Here is a 26,995-nt window from a genome sequence, read left to right as displayed (position 1 = left end):
GCCAGGCCCCAATAAGCTCCTTTTGGCTGCCTGTATTGAAAGTGCATTTCTGCTCATGTTCCCACTTTATTAACCAACATCCCTTGTGCTTCTTGCCCTTCTAGTACTGCAGTAGCAAGCCAGATGCCACAGCACAACAAACAGAGCAAGCAGCAGTATCTGTGTGCGTGGCATTAGCGGGGGTGTTGTCTCCCAGTGCCTTCTGAAGCCAGGCCAGCTTGTTCAGCAGGGCTTCGGGTATCAAGTGCTTTGCAGGATCAGTGTAGTTGGGAACAGTGCTATGAATGCCATTACTTTTCACTTCTTGGACCTGCCAGTAGTGTGCAGGCAGCCCTCCTGCAGCATCTGACACTACTGCTGGAGCCAGCAATATTGGAGATATTGGCAGTGGGTAACCAGACCCACCAAGCAGAAAAGTTGTTTGAAACCCTCTCTAGGAAAAAGCACAAAGGAAGCAAAGCTTGTGAAAGATGGGGCTGAGCTACCCATTTGGTGAGAGTCCACTTACTGCCCTGCAAAGCTCAAGCTCTGCTAAGTCAGCTCAGTTTTTTGGTTGTTGCAGAAAGCAGACCCTCTGTTAAAGACTTGAGTCGATGCTCTTGACTGACTTAGAGGGGAAGGAAGCTCGCCCCTCGCACATGCAGTGACACGAAATTCCTCTGATGGCCAGGCTAAGTCTCATGAGATGTGTATAACTGCATATGTTTCAGTAGTCAGAGCACTAAACACTTCAGACCCACACCTTCTGTCCTCCCTCAGATGTACATCCTCTACTGCTTAGGAACAAATATATTGGCTACTTCCAACATACCTGAAGCTTCAATAAAACCAGATACTTTCTTTGGCATTTAAAACAGTCAAATTGAAACAGATCATTACAGAAAGCAGTGGGCACATAAGGAACTTGTATAGCAAAACTACATTAAGGAACTGGGGGACTTCAGACGTGACGGTAATAATGAAGCTGTTGTGGAAACACCAGAGTACACAGTGAAAATAGCATGAAATACTAGTACCTATGTTTAAGTATTTGGATTGCTGGGTGAAGGAGCAATGGCCTCACTCAGTCTGACTCTGGTGTTGCAATCCACAAGACCAGGAGAAATGCTGTGTCTGCAGGGCTGCTCCCTTTCACCCTGTCCCTGATAAAGTCCCATCTTGCTATAGGTTACTGCTCAAGTCACAGGCCACACATAAAAGCATCACCATCCCTAGACTACACCATAGTCAAGCACAGCCCTGGACTAGAGTCAATTCAGAAGGAGAAAGAAGATGAAGTAACACAGTCTTACGCAGAACTGCGATGAAACTAGTTTTGTCAGCCAGAATCCATATTCCAAAGCCAAGGATCACAGCACCCAGGATCTGAAAGAATAAGAACACCACATATACAAATGGCTTGTTAGTTTAGACAAAAAAGATGCAGTCACCATTCTCCATACTTCCAGAGGAAAAGCAACCATTCTTTTGCTGTTCCCACCCATCTTCCCCATGGTATGGCTCCCAAAGTAAACAGGATTAGCATGCCTCCAGGAAGAGTGCCTTGGCCAACTGCACAGGAGCCCCAGGTTCTGCTTGGCAGTCCTTCACAGGGTATTTTAGTAGTACGTGATGTTGTATGGGAGGACTGTTCAAAACAGTCTGAGGAAGAGACGCCCTGCTGCTACAATCTTGTTGGCAGAAGCAAAGGGTAAGTGCACTGCTTCTGTGAAGAACTGAGGAAGGACAAACACATCTAGCATATGATTTTAAAGATTTTTTTGAATAGAGAAGTCCCTGACCCTATGGGACCAGGCTGGGAGCCAGCTACCAAAGGATTAGATATCTGGCAGCTGGAACCTTCCCAGGAAGGAAATCTTCAGCTTGTCAGGCTCTGTTATAATGCTATGGCTTCAACTCACAAATGCAAGAAAACAGCAGCATTCGCTTTGCATGCAGGTTCCCTTGAGTGAAGTGCTTTGCGCCTTCCAAAGCCAAGCTTAGGCATCTTGTCCTGGCTACTACTTTATGCCAGAACACCCCAGCTCGTCAAGCCAACACATCTTACCACTGAGTCAAGAATTATGAAACATCAGTCACAGTCTCTGCCTCACTCACCACTTTCTTATCTAGGGCAAGGATTAATAGAGCAATATGTCCCCATGAGATCTCAGCTGAATCCAGACATTGAATTGAGAAGGCAAGAGACACCGTTTTCCCATTTCATATTGAAGGGGGGAAGACAGCATGTTTTGTTTTACCTTCCAGGTATCACCACATTTTATATTATACTGTGAGGTGTTTGCATTTAGATGATCCTGGCTCCAAAATTAGGATGAGAGCACCATTATACCCATATTAAAGTAACTATGCTGAGAAGGTTGTAAGCCTACAGGTTTGATAAGAAGCTGAAACTTGTGCTGTTCAGCCAACCAAAACTGGCAAAAGTTAGAAACTACTTGCTGTGCAAAGACCTAAAACAGACTTTGAAGGAACAAGGAGTGCAAATGAGATGCTTCCTGAGGACATGAACTGCAAGCAGTAGTTCTTACACCAGCAGGATTTCAAGATAGGATGAAGTGAAATGCTAAATAAGCCAACAGGGCTGAAGAAAGATTGCAATTCTGTGCTTCATTACAGAATGCTCTGATGTTTGGGAGAAAAGGAAAACGTCAAACCACCAGGTGAAGGAAGTTGGCAGACAGGGTTGTACAGCCAGTCATTGGCTCCACATTTTGAAAGTTTACACTATGCTTCAGCTACTTATACAAATAAGGTTTTCCAAGCAAAGATAAAGCAATGGTCTGAAATAAGCTGCCTGCAAGTTTTCCTGGCTTGGCAGAGGGCACAAGATGTAGTTGGTTCTGGGGACAGCATTAGAAAGTCACCAAGCAAGTTCCCATTATGAAGATGGATGAAGAAGACTGATTCAGCTGCTGAAAGCATGTAGCTGTTTTATCCCAGAAAAAAACAAACAAAAACACACACACAAAAAAACCCAACAACAACAAAAAAGAAAACACCAAAACAAAAGACAAGATAGCAGTAACAAGAATTCCCCCTTGTCTTATGTTCCAACATGCTGCACTACAGTGCTCAATCTGCTGATCAAACTAGAAATGCCTTTTGACATGCAACAGCTGTGGCGCCTAAAGAATGCCTCTCAAACTTTGTATTGCCAAGAACTGCTGAATTTACAGTCTGAGGGAGTGCCACATTTAAACTATAGTCTTAATAAAATATCTGTCTTAACGAAGAGGTAAACTGGCCTGTATGTGACATCTCTCTTGGCTCACTGACCCTGAAATGTCACCTAAGTTTTGCTGTTGCTGACAGAACACAGAAGGGCTGCTGAGCTGAGTTCCTGTGAAGTTATTTGTTATGAGGTGTTCAGACTATCCAAGGCCTGTTTTCACTCTGATCTTTGCTCTAGTCCACAACTCGTGCGTTTGCCAGGAGCTGCTGTGGAAAACACTGAAAGGGGAAGGCAGGGAGAAAATAAACCATGGGGACAAAACACTGTCCTATTAACAACAGCATATTTACCTCCTAGCAGTATAGTATCTCTGCTCAGCATCTTCAGGAGTTTGCATAACATAGCAAAGCTGCTTCTGCCACTAGCTTGGCTTCAGACCCTCTATAGAAGAAATCACATCTGCCTTCCATTGAGTTTAATTCCTCTGTTCCACTGCTTTAAACTCCTGAAGTGGGGGACAGATGTCTCCCCTCCACCTCGGTGGTACAGATTTCACCCCTGACTTCAGCAAGAGCCCCTTCCACAGCCAAGCCAGAAGGATGCAGCTGCCTAAGGCAGGGCCAGCAGCTTCCCACAGCAGAGCCCAGTGAAGAAGGGCATGGAAGAACTAAGCTGTGATGGAGCTGACTCACCTTTCTGGAAGGAGCAGCTGGGGCCCTCAGCTGCCCTCCCCCAGCACTGCTTTCCATCACACTCAGACTGTGCGAGGTAACATTGAGCCTGACACACGGGCCAACAGAACAGCTCTTAAACTCCAGGATTTTAGGTTGTAGCCTTTTGCTCCTTTTACAGAAGGGTTAGATAAAGGACAGACAGTCCTATATTCTAAACAAATTGTTTCCAGAGACTGTTGAATGTGTCTCACAGAACTGTTTTCCCTTTAAGGAGAAGCATCTGCTGTGGCCTGCGTCTGCTACCCAAGAAGGTAGAGATGTGTTAAGTTTTGATTAGAGAAAATAAGCTTATACTCCAAGCTTATGTTTTTGGTATCTTTTGTGGCAAGTAGGCAAGCAGTGCACATAACTTTCTTCCCTTTAATCAAAGCAGGTCAAACCCTTCCCTGAACGTAATGCTGCAAGACTGCAAAATACCACCAAGTCCCTGAACTACTTCAGCTACAGCAAGGGACCTTCTCACAGACCTCGAGCTGTAGAGGAGTGTTATTTCAATGACTGACTTCTAAAAGAGTCACTAGCATGTCTCTAAAGGCTTAATTCATCAGCTCTGAGCAAGGCTGGAGAACACACTTCAGACAGTGTGGGCTGCCCTACACAGGGTGCAAGCAGAGGCTTGGCTCAAGGTACGGAGCAGACACTGAGCTCCATCGCCAGCATTACTGTTCACATTCCTGCAAGCACTCCCCTCAACAGAACTCAGCAGCTCCAGGAAACCAAGTATGAGCCATGAAAAACCTCTCTGTGCTGGAGGCTCACAGCAACTCAGAAGCAGTTTCTCGGCCAGATTATTATTGATCTACCACTTTGTATAGGCTCAAGAATCTCCCCCATTCAATCTCTGAACACCTGTAATTGAAAAAGCTCCTCATGTCAATCACTTCCTGTGACAGCGAGAGTAATGGATACCACTTTCCTCAACATCTGGCATGTGCAAAATGACTGACACCTATCAAGACAGAAGCACACTCAATATCCTCACTCTAGAGAAGCATCAAGCTCCCCAGCAGAACACAGCAGCTTCAGAGACCTCACTTCCACAGAGCAGCTTGAGGGGAAGACAGTGCCCATGTTCAGCTTTGCGAAGAGGTCATTAAAGTGGCTTCTCCCCTCAATCAGCACAGACCTCCTCACATCCCACCTTAAAACTCTTACTCTCCAGGCCCAGCTCAATGTATCTGATCAGCCTTCCCCAAGAGCGAAGGAGGCTGCCTGCTACACCAGAGGAGATAGTTTGGAGCAGGGTGTGCACAGGACAAAGAGCAGCTGCTTCCAATCACTTGCAACCCAGACAGAAGTGTTCAAGGCTACCCAAGAGCCACAGAGAGATTCAGTGCTTGTCATCCTAGTCTTCAGAATATAGGAAAATGCTTTTCAGAGCAGACACGGGTCAGCCTGACAGAGCAGCTCAACTCTTCCTCCTGACAGCATAGTTCTCCCCGCAGGCTGCCCACAACCATGCCTGGCTCAGCAGAGAGGGGAGAGAAGGGTAACTTGGGAAAGGGATACCACAATGATCATTGATAGCATCCAGCAAAAACAGCAACAGTGTTGTAACGCATCATAATATTTCAGGCTGTTATCTTCCCCCTTCTTCTCCATGCTAGGCTGGATTTCTTGAAGAGAACTGTCTCTATACAGAGGTTAGCTAAAGAACCTGGACCAGGGATAAACGAAGACTAGACGGTGCCCAGGTACTGGGCTTCAGCAAGGCTAAAGCACTACCTTAACAAATGCAGCTCTGCTTCCCAGGGTAGACTGGCTAAGTTACACACTGCTTAAAGAGCGCCATCTCATCAAGAGATAGCCCGAATGCTAATACGTCTTCAGGAGTCCTGCACTAGTGAGAGGACAGGCTTGCACTCAGTTGGTTTTCTTTCCTATTCTTAAAGTAAACCAGATCATACTCTGAAAGATATAGCAGCACTTGAAAAACCTCTCCTCTCCCCTTCCCCCCAGTAGTCTACCCCATGGATGCTTTGAGCACCCCTGACTTTCAGCCCTTAGACCAGAGCTAAATACTTTTCAGATGGAAACAAAGCACAGAGAGGAAAGAGCCAGCAGAATAAGCCAAGGGAAAGCAGATCCAGATGTGTCTCAAGGTCAAGCCCATGTGCCAGCAGCACAGCACACCCCTGCAGGAAGCAAGAGTGAATCTGTGTGCAGGAACAGACCAGAAAGCAGTGCTCACCTTATCGTGTTCCATTTCCCTCCCTGCTTTCCCAGCCTGGCCCTTCCTTCCCCTTATATGCTGCACAAATGGTAACAATATCAGGCTATTTTCTTGTTGATATGTAGAAAGCTGAAAACTTAATGCTTCCCCACTACACCATCCCACAGCAGGAGGGCAGTACCAACAGCACTGTCACCATCTACATGTCACAAGATATCTAAGCTTCATGAAAGGATGCATGTGAGAATGTGTATGGCCCTCTCAGACCCACTCTGATCCAAAAGGAGCTCATCTTTTGCCGAGCCTCACGCTTGAAAATGACAGCATCCAGTGGGCTGCCTCATTTCCCCATGTGAGCCTGCCTCAGCATCCCTTACCTCCCAACTCCATTTCAAATAGGGGACTTGGACTAATTAATCTGGTTAAAAATCAAAACCAGACATTGGGACTCAAAGAAAATTAGAGTTGTTCTTTGAAGCTTGTCTGGCTTATTTAGGAGGGCACTGCCATTACTTGGCAGGTTTTGTAGCTTTGATAGTCAAGGGTAGCTCAGCTGCTGCTTCACATGTGGCAGACCAAGTAGCTACAACTACTCACTCTCCTTCCAGAAAGAACCCTTAACTCCTGTTTTCCATTCCTACTGCAGGAAGGGAGCTATGTGCATTGGGGACAGCAGGTGGGTACTGGGAGTGGAGCAGCTTGACATACCTGGGAGCTGCGCAGAAGCTTGATGCCCCTCAGCTTCAGGAACTCTCTGCTTTCTTCCAAAACTCTGGCCATTGTAATGAACGCACTGGGCCAACATTCAGAAAAAACACCTTTCCAGCTATTTTTAGTCCAGGCCTTCCCTTCTACTCTGCAGATGCCCCCAATACTTACAAGAAACAGCAGATTGAAGAGGAAGAGGAAGTACTTGGTGACTTTTAGGCAGCCAGACCCCATCTTGTTTCACTTACAGGACCTAAGGGGAAAGCAGACAGATAACCAGTTATGTTAGCAACAGGTCCTTCAGACAGCTTTTCAGAGTGACACTCTTACTCCGTGCAGAGCTCTGGATCACCTGCTGGGTCTCAAAGCAGATGCACAGAAAGCACGTGCTCCATACACTACTCAAGTTGCCTTTCCAGGGTAGCAAAACAGGACACCACTGTCACTACAAATACAAACAGCCACTGCTGCAAGATCTCACGGAGAGTGACAGAGGGCTATCAGCAGTTACAGAAAGGATTTCTATCACAAATACACTTGTAATTCCATCATTGTTTATACACACTTTGCATTAATAGCATCAGCCAAAACATCAACTCTAGTTACCGCTCCCAGCAGAAAAAAGGGATGCATATATCCAAAGAAAGAGCTCACAAGGTCAGCTCCCTCCCCCAGAAAAATCTCATCTCCTCTTGACCCCTAAGCAGCTGATGGAACACTGAAGAGCAAGGCCAAGGAGTCAATTTAAAATGCAGCATAAAATCAAGTGTCCTGTGTGCAGCTCAGCACCAGGTGCTTTGACAACACATGAGGACCAGCAAGTCTGCTCCACGGTTACACACTACCAGTTCTGCTGCAAGATCAAGACAGGCAAAACTTCAACAAGTCCCAGTTTCCAAAGCCAACCTCAGAGGTTCCACAGCAGTGTGAGAGCACTGATAGGACAAGATGCTGGTTTTAGTTCGTTGGTACCAGCTACAGAAGCTACATGCATCCATGGGGTGACTAGCAAGCAATACAGAGAGAGCAAGAGAAACTTCAGTGCAGGCTTTTACCACAGAGAAGGTACTTTACTGTATATGAAGTTAACCCTGCTAATTAACATGGCCAAAGCCCATGTAAACCCACATGAGATAACAAGGTTGCTCTTAACTGTATAATAGGCAGCTCATCAAGAGTGGATCCTCATCAGGTCTTTGTGCTATAGAACCTGGGGAGTAAATAGATCTGTATTACTGCAAGCTGCTCCAACTCTCACTTGTCTGACAGCAGAGAGCCCAAAAGTCAGAAAAAAAGTTCCACAAACCATCCATGCTACTGGAGTAAGCCGCCTCCTGGGGAAGCAACACAGCTGAGTAACACATGAGGACTGGTGGAAGAACATATTAGGTCAGCTTTCCTGCTTCTCCTTCCTCCCCCATTCTCAGTTATGTTTCCTGCATAGGCATGAGAGGACTTTTAAGTTCCTTAAAATTCACTCTCACAAGCTCCTTGCTCAAAACAGACCATGCTGCTTTAAGAAGCAACAGCCAGAGGAAGAGCAATACTAGGCTGGGGTCACCAGACTGCTCTGGGAAGAGCCAGCCTCAACAGAGAGCACGGTCAACAGGGCTCCCTGCTGCCAGCATGGGTGTAATAAGGGTCACTGGAGCCCAGTGTGCTCTCCTGTTTCAATCAAAGACTTTTGCTTAATCCTATTAAATATTTAGGTTAACTCTGGAGCTAAACTGGTATGTGGACCTTGTTATAACTGGCTAGTCTTCCCACCAAGCAACGGTCACTCTCCAACTATCAGGAGAGAGTATGAGTCTGAATTCTGTGGTTGAAGACAACACTACTGCTCTCACGTCAAGGGATGCCAAAGCCAGAGGCTGTGCTAAGCCCATTGCTGCACAGCACATAGCAAGATGCTATTGAGATGAGAGAGCAGAACAGAAATACAGTTCAACCAGCTGTGCTACAGGTTGATCTTAAAAATCCCACCTATGTAGCAGTGATTGCACATAAGGAGCTCTTACTGCACAGCCAGGTTAGCATCATCTCAGTCACTTTTTATTCAGTTAACTCCTCAGGTCAGAGTCCATAAAGCCAGCACCACCCAAGGGCAGGTCCTTCAAAATAGCCAGGGAAAGCTCTTGTTTCTGGTCCATACTTACACTAAATAGCAAACATATAGCATTCTGATTTCCGGTTCCTCCAGGTGCAGCCATCGGCCAGGAGCTGGTTCTGCTCCAGCACAGATACTCTATACAACAGCTGTATCACTACCAACCTACAAAAAGTGAGTAAAGGCTCTTTGCTAGCAGATTTTTACAGTTGGTTAATGCCAGCAAGTTTATTCAACAAGCTCATGTTAGAGCAGCTCTCCTACTACAAGTCATATGTTAGCCTGCTGTCACAAAACAGCTGTAACCCAAAGACTACCGTGCCCTTCAATGGTATCTCACAAAAGGGGTGAGCATCTGAGCAGGGAGAGCACAAATGTTGCTTCCCTCAAACTGCGTGCTCCCCTCTTTTCCTCTGCTGGAGACACATTCTCTTGGGCTGCCAATCCTGGCAGGCTCCAACACTTAAGACTGTACTTGGAAAGGATAACTAAGACATAAGTTTTCCCATCCAGCTGGCTTGCTTACTGGCTTCACCATGAACACATCTCCTCTTAATAGCATCACAAACTGGAGCCTGGCAGTCTAACCAGAGCACTGAGGCAGCCAGGTCCCTAGGCAATGATGAATGTCTGTTGTGGGCGATGCAAGTGTTTTTCTACTTTTCAACCTAGCCAAGAACTAAGCTAGATAATAGCCTCCTGCACAGGCATTGGATTTCTTACCTTGAGAGGTCTGGTCCCAGGTACAATCCTCCTTATTTTCCAGCTGGAGGGACAACTCCCAGTACTTGCTGATTTGTTTCTTAGCACTAAGAGCTGTGTGCTGCCTATTTCCAACTCGGTCCACACCACTTTAGTTAGTCAGGAGCAGAGAGATTTGCAGAGCTGTTCGGATCTTTACAATAGTTATGTAAGATAATTAAGTAGTCAAACAAGTTGAGAAGAGCTGGGGTGGAAGAAGACATGCCTGAGGTGACAAGAGTAAAAGATTGCTTTCAGGGTTCTTCTACCCCTGGCTATTTCCTAAAGGCATACCAACTTCAATGCTTATTTAAAAAACAAACAAACAAACAACACAACACACCAAACAAACACCAAACCCAATTGTGTATTACAGCATTATGCACTGTTCTCTTGCCGTGGGGAGATACACCTCTTGTGTAGCTCCTAGTCATAAAGTAATATAATGTACATCCTTCAAGCCAAAAGAGAACCAGGGTTTCAGGGTTTTGCTTTGAGCTTTTAAGATAGTTTAAAGTTCCACATTCTGAAACATTATAGTTTTTTTCAATTCTCTGCAATCATTAAGGAATTAAGCCTACTTTTTTTCACTACATGAATGAAACTCCTCAAAATCCTACCTTCTGAAATTGCACAGTCACAAAACTAGCAACACTGACGTACAGCAGAAGCAGTAGCTCAACAAAATTTGAGATGGATCAGATCTGGAAGCAAATGTGCTTGGACTTATCACAACTGGGCATATCCACAGGCCACTTGGTGGTAAAGGGCTGGCTAACTTACCAAGTCTTGTCAGGGAGTGCTGCCTGTGGACCACAGCAACCAGAGCTGACCACTCGCCTTTTGAAGATGGTCAAATTTTAAGCCTTAACATTCTGCAGCAGCATGTGCAAAGGTTTAATACACGAAGTTTTAAATTCCAGTGATCATCCACAATTGTTTATTTCCTCCTTTTCCTCTCCACCCTAACTGCTTTGACCATTTGAATTTTCCTCTCTAAGCAGGCACACCCAGTCTTTTTAACAATCCTGCCCATTTGTCTCCAAATTTTCCCTGCCATTCTCCAGATTGATGCCAGCTGTACAAAAGAGTTTGTAAGAGACCATGCTATCAACTCAGAGTGGCATTTCTCCCAGCCTCTCATTTCCCATCCTGTAAAGATATGCAGGATTACTTATGCACATACTTATCACTTATTATTACTTATGCACAGTTCGCTGCTTTGAGGCACTAATGCCACAAAAACTTGCCCTGGTCAGCAATTGATCCTGGGTCTTTCTCAGCATCAGCCCCAGGACCCGAAGGGAGAACTAACTCCAAGAAGGCATCAGTTGGATGCTGGGGTTCCTCATGTGGGAGAACAGGATGAGTCCACACAGGCTAAAGTGGCATCACAGCATGGCTTCCCACCCCTTCCATCAGCTCCAACCCTCAGCCCTGTCATTCCCCCAGTAATGACAGCAAGACAGGTACATGGAGCACAAAATCCAGGATACGTGCCTGAGGAAAGTCAGACAGAGGCCTGCTTTGTTAACAACAGCAGAGGAATCCCATCACAGCTTGGAGATTAGCTTATTTTTGTCACAGGTGTTTGCAACATTCCCAGTCCCCTCCTGCAAAAGGTGACCATGGCAAAGAACAGGAGATACGGGGAGACCCAAACACCTCTGCATCCTGGCCTGGCCACCAACTGACGAGGCAGGAGGCGGAACGCTCACACATGGATGTTATAACCACATCACTCAAGGGGCAGAGAGGCTAAGTTAATTTTTAATTGCAATTCTGTTCTCTCTAATTAGATCCTGCACTGCCTCCACCTAGCAAGCACTGCATGTTTTGTGCTCAGTGAAGTTTATGACGTTTGGCTCAGGCTGGCGCTGTACGTGCCTGTGCCATGCAGCTCTGCCAGTAAGAGCTCAGCCCTCACTCTTGCCGCACAGGTTTCTTCCTGATGAGCTTTGGCAGCTGAAGCACCTCAGCTGCCAAGTTACTGTACAGCACAGAAAAGGGGCTCATTTACGAGCATGGTGAAAGAGGAGGGGACAAGCAGGAACAGCCTCAACACAAACCAGAGTAGATGATCAGTTGTGGAAATCACCTTCTCTGTACATTTACGGGCAAGTGCAAAGTCCCGGCAAACCCTCCAGCAGAGTACATGTGATCCCAAGAGCAACAAGGTCTGAAGGTCAGCCCCTATACTCCAAATAGAAGAGGATTTATATTTGAATGCATCTACATAACCTAGAAGATAATGTTCCCTCTCCAGACTCTCTTCCTTAAGAAAAGGAAATGATGAGTTACAAAGAAACTACAGAATGTTTCTATGTACTTTGGCCAGTTGATCCCCACTACCACCCTAACCCCAGAGAGCAGAAAACAAAGGCAGACCCTATAGGATATGCTCCTACTAGCTTTTACCAGGTTAGGATGGGGTCATACCAGCAGCAGAATTGGGTTTCCACTTGCTGTTCCCCTTGCCCCCCACAAACACCTTGAATGCCCTGTATGACTGTCATGCTGGCTTATTTCTGCTATCCCTCCTGCCTTTTGAAGGAGAAGCTTCCAGCTTAACAGATGCAGAGATACACCAGCCAGTGCTATGCACTAAGGACCTACAGCATACCCTGAGGCTCCTGATCCTTCACATCTTGCATGTGATGCGGCAGGTGGGATCTCTGAATGGAAGTTCAGCTAGTCCACTGAAACAACCTCCAAAGCAGCCTCAGCTGATCACAAGCACTGCAAGTGCTTCCTACCACAGCAAGCAAGCACCACCTTCCCCATGCTTACACAAGCCTTATACATTGCAAACGGGTTGTTTCCCTCAACATACCATTAGCAGGCTGGACTTTGAAAAAAATCTCTGAAGCTCTCCCTGCTTTCTTTTCACATCACAACAGTGACCAAGGTTAGCTGGGCTCATTTGCAGACAGATTGACCAAGAAGCCCTGGAGAAGTAGTAGCTTCTACTGATGTATTCAGATCACAGAACTGTCTCCCTCTGACAAAAGCAGCTAGCACCTTGTCCTTAGCAGGGGATCAGCAAGCCACTGGTTCCATAAAGATGTTTATCAGCACACTCATTTGCATGAGGTTAAGGCCATTTCAAAGGCTATGACGGTTACTTTTTGCAATATCATTCCCATCCAGAAACCAGAACATAATCAGCCATATACCATGCTAGAGACTCACAGCCACCAGCTGGGGTTCACTATATGGTCACTTCACCTTCCAGCTCCAGGCCAGACACCCACACACAGGAGAAGCTTGGTAAGAGGCAACCCAGAAAATCACAATCTTTAATGACAGAGGAGCAAACAGCCCATCTTTTGCAGGATTTTGAGTCCCTGCATCACAAAATCCAGCTGCCAGGCATCCTTCTCTATCCATGCACATGAAGAACAAGCACTTGGCAATAAAAAGGCCCCCTGATCATCAGAGATGAGACAGGACAGGTTCACACAACAATACCAGTTAATGAACAATGACAGTTACTAAGTCTCCTGTTAACCAGGTACAGCACTGCCCTCAAGGCAGAGACTCAAATTACAGCCACCTTAAGACAAAAAGAATAGCCAAAGCCATTCGTCTTGTTAATATTCAAAGGCCTTGGACTTTTAGTACACCTGGGAAGTACATCCTGTCTCTGGTAAGCAAATAACTGCAGAGCAAATGAAAGACCCAGTCTGAATTCACTGAACTTAACTTGAAGCTCCACTGAGATAATACCACCTGTCTAATGACCTTGAAAATGTAAACAAGTTCATGTTTGTTGTGGACATTTTCCAAACAGCATCTCTTCTAAAGTTACAATGGAGAGATCTGAGGGAGAGGCTGGATCCTAAAAATTGGGTCTGCTAATTAGGGTTGCCCCCTCAAACAGGCCACACTCGTGGATGCAGGGATTATTTTTTATGTGTGTCGCTGATTCATAGAGTTTCCTTCTGAAGGACAGTGTCTGGACAAGGTAGAAAACTGCATTTCTGCATAATACAAACTTTGGAAACAGAAAGGAAGTAAAGAAGGTATGTGGAACAGATTGTCTCTTATTCCATCTAGAGACAGTTGCTTATGATAAGAAGCAGCAACCGTGTTCAAGCTTGAGGAGATGGCTCGAGGGCTAAGCACAGAGATTGTAGCACGGCTACATCAGCTTGCAAACAGCAGCACAATACTTAATTGTCAACAAATGTTGATCTCACCACTGTAGAAGTACAGACATGTACAGTGACACCCTGACATGAGCATCTGCAAGACATTTGCAAGTCAGAGGCTCAAGTGTGCATGCAGACCCTGCACATTTGCTATCCGTAGAGTAAAGGGGCAGACTATAGTAAGGGAACAGTTGGCAGTACTGCAGAAACACCCCTGGAAAGACTAGATTTTTGAGGAAATTCATCAGCTCACACCCATGGTGCACCCATTAAGACATTAAGCTTTCCCGTTTGACTTCTGTAGTTAGTATACTGTTGTGTGAATGATCTGACGAGCAACTGTGTCATCCAGTGAGACCTTAGATTAGGAAGCACTTGTAGGCCTGTCTAGGATGGCAGAGGTTTTTCAGCATGTTTTACCACAGTGAGCGCATACCATGCATTTTGTAAAAAGGAAACATGTATTTTAGAAAGGTACTTCTGATGCTTGAAGGGAAGTGATTAGATATTCATAAACCACTATCACACTGTTAAAAAGAAACCAGGTCTCAGTGTGGTATCAAAGAGCAGCGCACGTTCTAAAAGTACCTGCTATCACATCTCTCTGTATTTGTAAGGGGTGCAATCAGATTTTAAAAACATCTGGACTTCACACTTCAGTTCGGGAGCCAACATTTAAGTAGGTCTTCAGTCCCTACAACTGGCAAATTGAGAAATTCTTTGCTATTTTCAGTCTATACACTCATGCTTGTATGGCATGACAGTATTTGCAGGACAGTATTTCTCCAATTTAAGCAAATCTTTCCATGCAGCAAGACCAGAGATACAAGTCTGCCAAAAAAATTGAAAAAAACCCACAAAAAAAACTAAAAAAACCCCCACAACTTGTCCCAGAAGTCATTTGGTTCTCTTCTCCCCCTAAAAAAACCTTACCAGAAATAGCAGACAGAAAAAAAACCCAAACCAAATGTACAGTTTCGTGGACTTTTTCTCTTTTCGATTACTACATACTAGAATGTTATTTGTGCTGCATGCTGCACAGGGTCCAGAAAGAGGTCTCCACGCTGACTAAAACCAGCACAAGGTGCAGTAAAAATGCATAGTTTTCACAAAACTGGTTGGGCAACTCTGTCACTTGACTACATTGGCTCTTCAATGGCTCCAAAACTGACAGCAGCTCAGCTTTGTTTCCTGTGCTTGGAGCTGTTATGCTGTAAACTTAACCTCTGAGGCCGATGCCTCCCCCAGCTCCCTGCCTGCGAGCGATGCCCGTGAATTGACGGCAATCCCCACGCTGGCTTGCCCCACACCACCCCACAGAGGAGCAAAGCCCCCAAGCAGGACCTGCACCCCAAACTGCTGCCAGAGAGGAGCAGCACTCTGCTCACGCTCAGGTAAGCTTCTCCCCAGCACAGCTCTGCAGGAGGCAGAGGATGCTGCAAAGCAGTCGTTGTTGCCATCAGACTCATCAGCCCGGAAATCCCCCGTGCAAGTACATGCACAGGACGGGCTTCCGAGCTTCCTTTCTCATGCAAGCAATGCCTTGGAGGTCAACAAATTCCCTCCAAGGAGTTGCACAATATCCCTCCCAACACCACTTAGCTTGGAGATACCTTCCCAAGACCCAGCAGCCTTCCCTCCCTGCCAAAGCACCCAAAGGCTACCACAGCCAAGGCAGGAAAAAAGCCTCCATGCAAGCTTTTTTCCTATCTTATGAGAGAGCGCCAGAGATTGCCAGATTGAGGCAGAAGCCAGGTAGTATAACTGATTTTTATCTTTCCCATCTCCTCCTCCCATAAGATGTGAGAGGTCAAGGTCGAGGACTTTCTACTACAAAGTTCCCTTTCAAAACAAACTGGTTTTCAGCTACTTCCATTTTCTCAGATGCTGGGGCAGATAACTAGTGGGTGTTTAGATTCAGCACACCCATGCCAAACATGTTTCTGAGAAGTTACAACATCCTCCTGAACTGGGAAATGAGGTTTCCTATTCTTTTTGATTCTTTCCAGGAATTAACAAGGATGTAGTAAAGGTGCAAAGGGAGTAGTTTTACTTCAAGGGCGGGAAGTTTTCCCCAGCTTAGCAACCTGAACAGCAATTAAACAAACACCCTTTCCCTCCACCTCCCCTCCAACTGTTGAGCCTTGGCGGACAGGGCTGAGCAGAGTCCAGGCACTGACACACAGCATGGGAGGGAAGCTGTGCCCAACTAGGCTTATCCAGCACCATTCCCAGCAATACCAGGCTCTCTGGTAGTTCTCTCCATAGCTGAAGCCAGACGTTGCTGGAAGCCAAGCACTAGAGATTGCCTACTCAGAGGAGTGTAGGAGGACAAGCACTCCCTCCTGCTTCTCAAGCTAAGACTCTGGAGGAGCCCGGTCACCCTGCCAAGCTAGCTGAGTGCTCACCAGAGCACTGAAGTCCTACACTGCTGGGGGACCAGCCCACTGGAGAATGGAAGTGTCTTCTGGCACCAGGATTCTCCCCAAGACCTCTTCCCTGGGGGTCCATCCACATGATCTTAAGTGGCAGAAAAGAACAACAACAAACAACGTACCACAACGCAAACAAAGATCTCTGGCTTGTTATTCTGAAAGGTTCTGAAGCCTTAGAATTAAGTCAGCTTTCTTGAACAAAGGAGACAGGCTACTAGTCTACTTTAATCATACCACATGCTTTGTATCAGATCTGTCGCTGACAGCAAGGCACTGATCTCAAGAAGCAAAGACGTTTTAACCCTCAGCCCCACAAATTGAGGAGAGCTGGAAGACTGCTGCAGACCAAGCATGACAGGAAAGTCACACAAGTCCTACTGGCACAGGAGAGTGCCTCAGCTGACAAAGGGATGCATCTTTTGGCCTGCTCAGAAACAATCCCTTCACTATTTGTGATCTCAGGCATCTTGTTTTTGCCAAATACACCATTTGCTAATTGCAGCATCCTCCCCATTTACCAGCTGTCTGTATGCCTGTGGCTACTGAACCACTTCTGTTCCCCTGCTAGCATGTTGGCACTGTTACATGTGATTCTAGAGCAGAAGATCACAGATCAGCAGCTGCAATAATCATCCCTCTCCAACAAGGTCTGCCCTACCATAACCACAGTCCCTCTACTCTACAATGAGAGGAACTCCATTGCATGGCTGCCAATACCCAGAGTCAAAAGACGACGACTCCTGTGAGATACTCACACGAAGTATCTCATGGCCTCTCCCTGACACACATATCATGGAAAACAAGGACAGCAACTCAAACCCATCTGCTACAAGTAGACAGGGACAGCTAAGCCAGGGATCTCCAGACTCAATGGTACAGAGCCATTTGCACAACAGCAGTGCTGCAGCCACGAAAGGTTACAGACCCAGCTCCTCCACCCACTGCCCTCGAGGAAGCTTTACTTTACTTCCCATCAGACCATCCCAGGGTCACAGGAGACCTCAAGCCCCACCAGAGCCAGGTCTGTCTGCCTGAGGGCAAACATTTCACAACATCCTGAGTTTTATGCCACAGATACTACTTGACACTATCAGTGGGCATGAATGGAAAGAGAAAGCCAGAACTATAAAAAGCTTTAGAGGAAGGAACTGTGTCTCAAGCAGCCACTCTTTCCAAAACGATGATTTATAGAGAGCAGAGGAGCAAAAAAATGCCCGAGAGTACAAGAGTTTAGAGCACAAATGTTTTGAGTCACTCCCATCTACTTAAAAATACCCACCTGCAACCACATTTCCCCCCTCCAATATCAATGTGAATAATACAAACAGTTTCACAGTTGTAAGTGGCAGCACCTGGCCACAACAGCCAAACCCCTCACTGGTCTGACCACCCTGAGGATGCAGCTCAGTCACAATTTTGTGCTTTACTCTGGAAGAGGGGCTGCCGTACAGTCTCCGAGCTGTAAGGCAGCATCATCTATCACTTTTTCCTTCCACCATCACAGAGCAGCCTCCTCACTCCAAGACCTTCCTGTAGGAGGAAGGAAGTGGAAGAGAAAGCTGCATCTTACAGCAGCGAAGGGCAGCACTGCGAGGAGCAAGAGTAACACAGCACAAGCTGTTACAGAATCCACAGTGAAGCCGCTACATTCCCAGCCTAAGCATTTTAGGAAGTTAAATGCCACAATGAGAAATCTCAGTAGACAAAGCTGGAAACAAAAGGGGCCTCTAGAAAACATTTAGCCAGCTGGAAGAGATGCTCAAAAGCTTTAGGTCTCTCTCCTATGAAGATGGTCCTGGAGGCAGAGACAGACTGTGGTATACGCAGGTGTTTTGCTACCCTGCTGACTGCTGCATTACCAGGCAGGCAATCCCAACAGGCTTAATTGGAGCGACTTAATTGGAGCAATGTGAGAACATTACTCAATTATAGACCTGCCACCTGTAGTTAAGATCACATCTCCACTAAACACCATCCAAAAAAAGGAAAATAATCAATGCAGCCCTCCAAGCACCACATGCATAGGTTATGGACAGGGCTGCTTCAAGCCAAGAGGAACAGACATATGGGATAAGTTTCCCAGGAATCTGGCAGTTAAAGTAGACAGCAAGACTTCAAAAGTTGGGTCTGTTTTGGGAAAAGGAGGGGCCTCCTTGGAGTCTGCAAATCTACGTCCAGAGGTCTGGAAAATGGGTTCAGCTGAACCCGAACCAAGGGAGGCTGGGTGGCCTTTTCTACTTTCTTGAAAGGGTCTCCTTTTCTAAATTTAGAGCACAAATATTTCAGGAGACTATTTGACGGAGCAATGCTAGAAGAATGAGATGGGGAAAAAAAGCGTAGTTCAGAGGTATTTATTTTAAAAAGAAAGAAACTCTATCCAGATAACTAACTGATGTACAAATATCAGATAAGCCTCAATGCAGAGATAAATGCTTCCGTTTCAGACAGGAAAGAAAAAAAAAAAAAAGGAGGAAAGAAAAAAGTAGGGCTGTTTCTTCTTTAATTAGTAAATCATAACTGAAGCAAAGATTACTTTTTAATAGGGCTGCAGACTTTTTTTTTCTTATTTGTCTCTGTCCCACCACATAGTGCTCCTTTCCCCCACAGCCTACTCCCCAGAGACCATTTCTACTTCACATTAGTTCTACAATTTTTAATGAAGCCAAATGTACCAGTGACATCAAATTACAGCTAGAGTCTCATGCATGCTACCTAGGCAGGTAAGGGCTGAGACACAAGGTTCTGTCTGCTCCCAGGACACATGCCCATGCCTCACTAGTGCAGCAGCCTGAAACCCAGCAAAGCCCCGTCTCCTGCTCCCCGGGAATCTGCACCGAGACCCTGGGCACAGCTGTAACCAGACAGCCCCGCAGTGACACGGCCGCTGACCCGGCTCAGCTCGCACACCGGTGCACGGGCTGCTCCCTCTGCCAGCAAACACCGCGTGGCGAGGCTGCCTCTCTTCCAGGCAAACAAGGAGAAACTGTTTATGTTCCCATGGGACAGCACCGGGTGCACGGCCATCTACTTGTATACACACTGGTAGGTCTTGCTTGTCGCTGACAGCTGAGCTAGAAAGAGGTTTCCCATCTGCCTGAAGATACATAAAGCAGGAACTTACTGTTTTTCTACAGGATCAAGTCTAAATCACTGCCACGACAGCATCTGAAGCTGCAACATGATGGACTGGGAGTGAATGCAGAAACAGCCAGGCTCTGAGGCCATCAGCAGGATGGCAGCACCAAATCAAAGGAGCCTTTGAGGTCTTGGACTTGGGCACTAAAGCAGCTTGCTGTTCCTTGAAATAGCCCTCCCTTGAAATAGCCTCTTCTGACGAGGTGGCAGCCACTCGGCTGCTGCTTTTGACATTAAGAAATTCCCACGCAGTTTCAGCAACAGCATTTTGGTCACCTCGGTTTTGTCGCATGAAGCTGCGAATCACACCACCTACCCTGGGGAGTGGGGGCAAGAGGAAACTCTGACCTGTCACAGCCCCTCACTTAAGGTAGGAGAGGTGACAACAGCCATGGCCATCACCTCCCACCACTCAGGAGCAGGCACAACCACCCCCATTTTAGCTGTGCCCAGACTATGTGTTATGACCCTTGGAGGATCCGATGGGTCCCATGCTGAGGCCCACGTAGGGGGAGCAGCCACCTCCTACAGAAAGTGCCACAGAGGGCCTGGGGCCCACTTGCAAGGCTGACCTGCCCCACAGGGCCCCACTCCCCCTCCCCACCAGGCTCCAGGGACCTCTGCTGTGACCTCAGCCTCCGCCCTCTCTGGTGCAGTGTCCCCAGGGAGGTGCAGCAGAGCCCCTGGGAGCAGAAAGAGAAAGGCTGCACCTTCACCTTGTTTCACATGGCTCACCAGGGCTTCTCTGCACAGCTGTGGTCTAGCACTGTTCTGCACAGCAGCTGCTGAGGAGAAGTCTTCTCTAATTACAAAAAGCTTCCTTTGGGAATAGGTAGATTTACTGCACAACTCAGAGGGCTCCTTATTCTATGTGCAGTGTCTCTGCAAACCTACATTAGAAAGGGACATGAATGCAAAGAAGAGCCCAACAGCTTCTTAGACCATTGGGAAAGTACATCCAGGCAGCTGGGTTTTGTCTGGCTGGGCTTTTTTTTTTTTTTTCCCAGAAGAGGCTTCAGAGATGAGCATAAATTAGAACTGCTGCCTTTTAAGCCCTAGTTTCTTCAAGCACCCAGCATAGATGCTGCAAGATAGACCCCATCTCTTTTTGGTCAGTGCAAAATTCAAGGCAACAGCAGGGGGGAATAGCCTTGCTAATCTGCAGGTCAGCAGTCTTCTCAGTCCAAGTCCAGCACAGTATTCTGGATCCATGCCTCTGTATGAACAGTGAGCCCAGCTCCATGATCACAAGACACAGAAGATGGGGCGTGAGGGGACAGGAGACAGAGTTTACTCAGTAAAGCACACTGGAAAGTTGAGGAAGTTCCAACGAAGCCTCTCAAGACTGACTCATCACCAGCAGCTTCAGTCCACGCTGACACACACAGCAGACACGTGACTGGCTCCACAGTGGGCAAGAGGACCTTTTAATTGCAGCACACCACCAGCATGAAACAAGCCCCACAACCAATGCACAATTATAATTGCGGTACTAGAGATGGTACCCTAGCACCACACCAGCCAGAACAGCAAACTTTTATGCAAAGAGTACTCTACAAATTGTTTGATTACAAGCAGAAAGGAAAGGAGCAGAGCAGTCTCCATGGTGCCTTTCAAAAGCAGGGATGTTAGCTCTAGGAACTGAATTCCAAAAATAACACTCAATACTGACAGAAGCTCACTTCAATTTCTGACCACACGTATTCCAAGTAATATTAAGTAATCCATTTGCAAGACCGAGAGAAACCAAAAAAAAAAAAAAAAAGAAATCAGGTAAGAAGAGAATAAGACACTCCCAACACAGATTTTTGTCTCTAAGACTAAGCACTCAGAAACTGAAATGCCATAAAGGCACAGAAACTTCCCTGGAAAGGTCTAACTTCAGCACTGAGCCATGTTGTGCAATAGTAGAGCTCCTTTAGTCAATTTAGACTTCACAACTGCTTCCCAACCAAACTGCTAATCATCTATCACATGAGACATGCTGGCTCCAGGCATTTAGGATTTGCATATTCTTACATTACAGGACAACAGCAGCAGCCCTTTCAGTCCTAGCCAAGTGCCAAGATGTCACTTCCACACCTGCTAGGCATGCCATTCCTGAAGCCCCACACCAATACAGCACAGGTTGTGATCCCACAGCCCCCATGCAGAAAACACCCAGAGGTAACTCACTCAAACCTGTGCCAGTCCAGTATGCCAGCCCAAGCAAAATCAGGGTCCTGGAGTGGGTTGCTTTTAAAACTAGGCAAATGATTTGCTACATGAAGCCTCTGCTGTAAAGGCAGGAGCTGAGGGCACCCACATGGGAGCTCAATCCCGTAAACCTCATGGATCACAGAGGCAGCAGCCAAAGCAAGGTGCTGGTGGAGGAGACAGTCACATCCAGTGACTGTATCTCCTTCTCCAGGGCAGCTCTGGGAAACAGCCTCCTCCATTCCCAACAGGTAGAACTACTTTACAGCAAGTTCAGCCCTGCTATGCAAATCCCTGTAGGCTAGTTCCTCTCCCTCCCCTTTCCCAAACTGTCTCCATGGCAACGGATGGGGAGCAGCGGCAGAAGGGAGAAGCAGTGGTCCCTGATTCCAGCTGTGGGAAGGTCAGCTTGGCTCAGGGTGCGTGGCTGCAGCTCTGACGCCTCATCCTTTCCTTAGCTTGTGTATGAGAAACCTCCCTCTGACTGAAGCAGAATTATTTTTGCCTACAAGGGGACCTCTCCATTATATAACTTCAAATCTCCAGGCTGCTGGATATCCTAATGTATATAGCTCACCCCAGGTCAGCATTTCTGCAGTACACATGGCCATAGGATTATTATCATGCTGGAAGAGATTGGCAATCTGCTTACAGCCCAGAAACAATTTTGCAGTAAAGGGTTAAGTCCTCTCATGACGCACCTGTTTGCTCTGCAGAGAAACCGAAACAGCAGCCCAGCAGTATCCTTAACAAATGCCATCAGTACTTTGCCCATGTGCAAGGCTCCTGGTGGCACAGGAGAGCTGGCCCTTCCCAGCTCCTGAACTCCTTGAATACAGACAGGCCACTTATCTCAGCAGCAAGTTTCAGAAATTAAGTACATGGACCACACTTTGATTTGACTTGCTTTTAAACGGTGTTGTCCCAGTTCTGAGGCTCCATCAAGGAGATAAAAGAACTAGAGCAGTCAGCCAGACAGACCATGCATGTGCCTCTTCCCACAGGAGAAAGCCTACCTTTGGATTAGTCTCCTTCTCTTTCTCCCCTGTATTTACTTCAGATGAGCCTCAAGCCACCCAGCTTCCTCGGCGTTGCTGCATCTGAGGGGACACACACTTGGGTACTGAGCTGGCAGTCTTCAATCCCCATCCCCATCCCAACAGACTAATGTTTTATTCCCTTTTTCTGCTGTCACCTACCAGGCAGTCCCTTTCACAGAGTTGCCCACAGTAACGCCTCATTTTTCTTCCAGAAAATTAGCTTGCTCTGCATCTGTCAGCACAGGCAAGCAATGATTTAAACAATCACCAACACATGGTTCCTTGTGCTTCACTTATCACTCTGTCTAGGTTCAAGCCAGCTATTAACTGCTTCGGTGTTTTCAAGCCCTGGCAGCCGAGAATGCTTTCTGCAAACAGGCTCTGCCACAGCTGAACAACCGTCAAGGAAATGCTGGCACTGACTGTGCCTCCTGTATTATTCCTTTTACCATGCCAATGGAGAGCCTGTAATTTTTAGCCTTTCTTCCATTTCATTCCTTCTTTAAGAATATAGATGAGCCAGAGAGAGACAGTTAGGTGACGACTGCAGCTCCTAAAGGGAAGGTGGCTCACACAGTCACCCCTTTGCACACGTGTCATTAATCATTTGCCCATGGAAAGCTGTGATCCCACATTCCTCCAACAGAAGTGTCAGCTCAAGACTACAGTTTATTTCTTAGCCCAACAAAGCTGACAACTGGAGGGTGGGCGACAAGGCTACTGGGCCCAGCTCACCCTTTGCTGTACATAAAGGCTTCAGATCCCAGGACGGCGTGATTCACGTTAAGAGGCAAATGAAGGCAGGGAAGGAGAAGAAGGCGAGACAGATGTGGTGCTCCTGTTTTAGAGAGGTGAAGTTAAGGCACTCCAGGGTGAGGGTCAGAATTCCCAGCAGTAAGAAGATCATTTTGATGCACAGAAGTTTTTCCAAAGAGGAAATGGAGGAAGAAGTGCAAAAACCAAGACTCCAATCAACCCTTGTTGCACAGGCCTATTGGAAGCATCACTGCCTCCTCCAGCCTTCCAAGCCACTGAACCGCAGCCTGAGCCCTGCCAGACCCAGGCTGCCACCTTCCACTCACCCATGAGCAGAAACAAAAAGGAGAGCAGGAAGAAAGTGGCTGCCACACCACACACACCGTAAGTGGAGCAATAATGACCACATAGGATAGTGCGGGGCATGGTCCATCTCCCAGCATCACCCTGGCTTTCCTGTAACAGACCCTGTGCTGTCAGTGCCCAAGGTCCTTGCAGAAGTACCTTTTGCCTCTGCTGCGTCGTTCCCACTGTAACAGTGCTAGTGGGCACTGAACAGCCATGGTTTGAGTTTGAAAACACATCGGGGCCTGTGGTTCCTGGAGGTCTGCAAAATTCCCACCTACACCTCCGATTTAAATGTCTACTGGATGAACACCTGCAGTCCTAGATGTTCTCCTGCTGCCTTACAGCTGTTACACAGGGGCAGAGATAGAGGAGAGGGATAAAACCTTTTCTCAGCTACAGTCAGATCAGAAATTTCAGAAGACACCCCCCCACACACACACTTAATGGAGTTTGAAGTGGAGAGTGGCCTGGGTAGCAGGGGCAGAAAACTTCCATGGAACTGTGGGAAGGTCTTGTTAGAGCATCTCCTGCACCAGCTTACAGTCGTAGGTCACACTACACCTGCCTGTCCCCTGAGAACTAAAATAGAGACAATAACAGGAATGAAGAGAGTCCAGATGAGCCGCATCACTAAAGCCGCTAAATCCTCTTAAGGGAAGAGCTTCCATGCAGCAGGACAGATATCGCCCACAGGGAGAGCTTTCTCCAGGTGCTGCACTTGCGTCTTGCTCTGTTCCTTTCGCACACAAGTAAGAAGCTGCGCAAATGTTGCAAGACCACACAGACACCCCTGCCCTGCAGCAAAGGGACAAGGATGTCATCCTGGCAGTCCCCAGAGCCATTGGCAAGGACAGAGAAGGCCAAGCCCAAAGTTCAAGCCCAAAGAGGCTCCACTGAGTGGGGGGACTTTGGAAGCAAGATCCTTCTATGAAAGAGGTGTTAAGTGAGAGGGCATTAGGAGTGAGGAGAGGCTACTCACTTCTCTGAGTCACTCCAAATCCACACAGTGGCTTGCAGAGCAGTTGGCAAAGGTCCTTTTCGCCCATGTGAAAAATGCCCATGTTTTGGTTTTTTTTTGTTGTTGTTTAAAGAAGCACAACTGTAGGTGTGGGAGTCCTTCCTCTAGCCAAAGGACCAGAAACAAGTGTGAATGTTAAAAACCACCCCACTGTAGAAACCACAAACAGGTCCTGCCATGGGACAATGGCAGGACTGCCACTGACCATGCTGTGACACTGCAGAACCAGTCAGTCACTGCACCACCAGTGCCCTCCTCCCCCATTAACACTTTCTGCCAACTTAGAGCTCTTGAAGTGTTTAAAAAGTTGTGAGTAATTTGTCATTTTTACAGCTTGTCATATGCTTATCTTGACATCAGCACACAGCAGCACACTACTGAGACTGCTCCTCTCACTAGACACCTCTCTCTAGATTTTCAGAGCAGTGTTTCTACACTTGGACCTTGTAGTACACCAAAAGGATCCTAGCCACACATTTCTGCTTGATGGTTCTCATGCAGCCAGTAAGCCTCACAGCAGCAGGCTCAAGCCTCAAGCTTTGAAGAGAATTTTTCTCAGGCCCAAGGTGCCTGAGAAAGTTAAAAAAAAAAAAAAGTCTTCTGTGGAGAGGAAGTATCACTGACAGCAAATCGGCAAATCTGCACTCTCCAGCTGTATACACTCACTTGCACAAAAGCACACAGGCGTTTTCAGAAGCTACACGGAGAAGCCTTGCTAGCGCTGGGATAGGTAACCAACCTCTCCAAAAGCTGCTCTTCCTCCAAGCCACCACCTCTGCAAGCACTGCAGTAAGATACTGTCCCTCCCTCACGCAGCTGGTTAAGTTTCAAGCTCTCATCTCATGCACAAGATGGAAATGCTAGAGCTGGTCCAAGACACAGGAACACTTCATCCTGAACTAGCTTTATAGTTTACTGAAGCCAACATTTAGATTCCAGGATGTTGTGTGGTTTTTTTTTTTTTTTTCCCGTTTTTTTGTACCAAGTGCTACATTTTATGTTAAAGCACACACAGGAGAGCTTCTGTGCTCTAGGGCAGATATGGCATGCTCGGCTTGTAACAAGCTCTTATCCCTGTATCAACAGATTTGTTAACAGTTGCGCTGCAGGACAATTCACAGCCAACATGTACTCAGCTGCTGAACTGCAAGCATTGTTCTGAACTCTTCTCTTAAAAAGGAGTGGAGAAAAAAAGGGAAACAGGAGGCTGCACCAGGACCAGATTTCTGTAGTTGTAACAGGGGTAAGACTGCTACAGAGCATCTAATCTACGTCTCAGAGATCAGTCAAGACAGTCTCGCTGAAGACAGCAGCATAGCCCAGTCTTACCCAAACGCAGCTGAGGCACATTCAGCCTGCCGAAATCGCTCTACAGCAATACACCGGGCCTGTAGGGCTTATTCCTGCGTGACATCAGGTCCACTGCACCTGATGATGATGATTTTTTTTCTTAGGCCGTGCACCAGCTACTCAAAGAAAATCAAAATTCTGCCACCACTCGAAGCACGGACGGGCACACACAGAGCCCGCGGGTGACCTGTGAGCAAGGGGACTCTCCCGCCGAAGGGCTCCCCACGGCGCCCGCACTAACCGCGGCCCGGGGGGAGGCGCAGGACCCCCGGTGCGCAGGAGAGCTGGCTGGCTGCCCGGCCGCCCGCGGCTGCCCCCGAAAGGGGCTGCGCTAAGGGCGCTAACCGAGCCGGGGACTCGCTCCCCGCCGGGCCCGGGGGAGGCGGTCCCGGCCGCCACCGCCCCGCGGAAAGCCCCCGGGAAGTCCCCGCCGCTAAGATCCCCGCGGGACGGGCCTTCGGCTCCGCCAAGCTGAGACCCCCAGGCCGAGGGGAGCGTGGCCGCCAGGCCTGGCACTGGGAGTCTCGACCCTCACCCTCTCCTCCCGCCGCACAGAGCGGGCGGTCGCAGCGCGCCTACCTGTCCGGCACAGCTCGGCGGTGCGCTCCGCTCCCTCCTGCGCCGATGTGGCCCTGGCTCTGCCCCTGGCCCGGCGGGGCGGAGCCGGCGGCTGCGCTGAGCCGCCCCCAGGGCGGACTGCCATCCCCAGCCCGGCCCGGCCCGGCCCGGCCCCCGCGGGGAGGCTGCGGAGCGGCGGCGCCTCTACTGGCGGCCGTGCGGGGCCCGGGGCTGCCTGCATCCTCCGTGTGCTTCCCCCGGGCTCCACACCGTACCGCTCAGTGGCTGCTGCCCCGCTTTGCGGCCGGCCTATCGCTCGGCCGCTGCATCCCGTTGATACTCACTCCTCAAACCACGTACCGCGTTT

General features: G+C 47.7%; 1 protein-coding gene across 2 annotated transcripts in view; it reads right to left on the bottom strand.

Moving 5' to 3' along the window:
• The window catches only part of CD82 (CD82 molecule), a 46,865-nt gene extending 20,076 nt beyond the window's left edge, over positions 1-26,789 (bottom strand). Inside the window, exons 1-4 of one of the 2 annotated variants that reach the window (XM_065839474.2) lie at positions 26,650-26,732; positions 22,575-22,658; positions 6,962-7,043; positions 1,293-1,365 (exon numbers count right to left, since the gene is read on the bottom strand). In XM_065839474.2, coding sequence (XP_065695546.1) covers positions 1,293-1,365; positions 6,962-7,024 — 136 coding nt within the window. In that variant the 5' untranslated portion in view covers positions 7,025-7,043; positions 22,575-22,658; positions 26,650-26,732. Of the gene's footprint in view, positions 1-1,292; positions 1,366-6,961; positions 7,044-22,574; positions 22,659-26,649 lie in introns of both variants that reach the window. The other variant, XM_065839473.2, reaches the window with a different exon arrangement.
• Between the last annotated feature and the right edge of the window lie 206 nt (positions 26,790-26,995).

This window comes from Patagioenas fasciata, chromosome 5, assembly GCF_037038585.1.
Source record: "Patagioenas fasciata isolate bPatFas1 chromosome 5, bPatFas1.hap1, whole genome shotgun sequence".
NCBI classification, from domain to species: Eukaryota; Metazoa; Chordata; class Aves; order Columbiformes; family Columbidae; genus Patagioenas; species Patagioenas fasciata.
The sequence above is the reverse complement of the archived record's forward strand: the minus strand, read 5'-3'. Positions and strand labels throughout refer to the sequence as shown.